The 1,687-nt window shown below is 59.7% G+C and overlaps 1 protein-coding gene across 2 annotated transcripts in view; it reads right to left on the reverse strand.

Moving 5' to 3' along the window:
• Positions 1–295: 295 nt before the first annotated feature.
• FTO (fat mass and obesity associated) overlaps positions 296–1,687 on the reverse strand; it is a 264,978-nt gene continuing 263,586 nt past the window's right edge. For both annotated transcript variants that reach the window (XM_014528433.1, XM_014528432.1), the window contains one exon: positions 296–1,298. In XM_014528433.1, coding sequence (XP_014383919.1) covers positions 1,145–1,298 — 154 coding nt within the window. In that variant the 3' untranslated portion in view covers positions 296–1,144. The remainder of the gene's footprint in view (positions 1,299–1,687) is intronic.

The raw sequence follows: 1,687 nt of genomic DNA on the forward strand, positions 1-1,687 counted from the left end.
GATGAGCCCAGAAAATCAGGATTTTAAAAAGATTCCCAGGTGATTCTAATGTGCAGCCAAGGTTGAGAACCACTGGGCTAAGCGCTCCTCGCCTTCCGATCCTGCACACGGTTCCGAGAGAATCACGGGCCGGGGGAGGGGCGAGCTTGTCTCACCATGTCTGGGGGTCACCAAAGGGCAGCAGACAGGTCTCGGCATCACCAGACAAACCTGGCACAAGGAGTGAGGACGGGAGGGGCACGCGTCTCCAGGGGGCCGGCTCACTGGTACATAACGGCTCTAATACTTCGTATTGGGTATTTAACGACATGTCAGAAAGTGTTCCAAGACGTCTGTGGCCAAATAACTTCCCCTTGGGAGCGGGTGCCTTCAGTGTGCCCATTACACAGGTGAGGAAACTGAGGCCCAGCAACGTGCCCCAGGTCACCAGGCTGGTGGAGGGAGTTGTGATTGGGGCCCAGGTTTCAGCCTCGTCTCTCTGAGGCTCCGATGCCATCAACCCCACCTGTCATTATGCGCAAAGTGGGGGGGGGGGCAGAGAAAAGACTGAAAAAGATGTTCTGGGCACTGGCCGGGGCAGCAGTCGGCAGCCACACGTGGCCACTCACCACCCGCCACATGGCTCCCACCCCCAAGGAACTGAATGTTTGGTTGCAACGAACTTCGGATTTAAATGTCAGGAGCCACGCGTGGCTGGCGGCTGCCACACTGGACCCCCGCAGCCTCTGAGCGGTGCGGTGAGGAACCGGGAGGGGCGTCCCTAAGCTCTGTGGTCCCCTGGGCGGCGCTAGTCACTGCCCTTGCTGCTCTGTGGAGGCTTAGGAAGGAGGGAGGTTGGGACTTGGCACAGGCTGGGCTCACCCTGGTCGCTCCCTTGGCCTTGGAGCTGGATGGCTCACATTAGAAATCCAAGTGGGGACAATCGTGGGGGTGGGGGGGAGGTCCTGTTTAATATCAAATCGGGTGATCACACTGGGCCATCTCCAAACACTGGACATCCCAGGGCCCCACTGCCCAGCCGTTTCTAGCTGGGACCCGGGTTCTACCATCTAAAGGCCGCGCCTACCCACACTGCCCGTGGCGGGGATGGGGGAGAGGAGCCAAGAACGGCCTTTCCCTCCTCCCCTTGAGACACACACGCCTCCTAGGGTGTGGGCTCCAGGAGCAGGCCTCTGAGTTCCGAGACGACGTCCGTGAGGTCGAAGGGCAGGGGCATGGCGGGATCCTCCTTCTCCCAGTACGGCCGGCACTCTGGCTTCTGGTCGACGGGTAATGTGCGCGCGATCCGGGACTGGCACCTGGAAGAGGGAGAACAGGCAGTTCATCCGAGGGAGGAAGCGCCCGAGCACCGACCCCCAAGGACCACAGGGGGCGACTCGGCCAAACGCCCCCAAGGCCGTCCTCCGCGGTGGCCGCGGCCGCCGTCACACATGAGCGTGTGAGGCAGGAAGCAGGTGGCTATGTGAAGGGAGGGTCCTTCCTTATGGTGCTGGAACTTCCCTTTTTTTTTTCCCCAATTCCCAGATTTCGATGATTCTCCAGCGGCTCCAGAGAAGCCAGTCGCCAGGGCAAAGCAGTTACTCTGCCTTTCAAGCTGGTGACTTCGTTCTCCACGGGCTCCGCTGTGATGGAACCTGTGTGATTAAGCCATTATCAGATCTGAATGTTTGTGGGATTTCGATGTGTT

This window comes from Myotis brandtii, unplaced genomic scaffold (genome assembly GCF_000412655.1).
Source record: "Myotis brandtii unplaced genomic scaffold, ASM41265v1 scaffold633, whole genome shotgun sequence".
Lineage (NCBI taxonomy): Eukaryota > Metazoa > Chordata > Mammalia > Chiroptera > Vespertilionidae > Myotis > Myotis brandtii.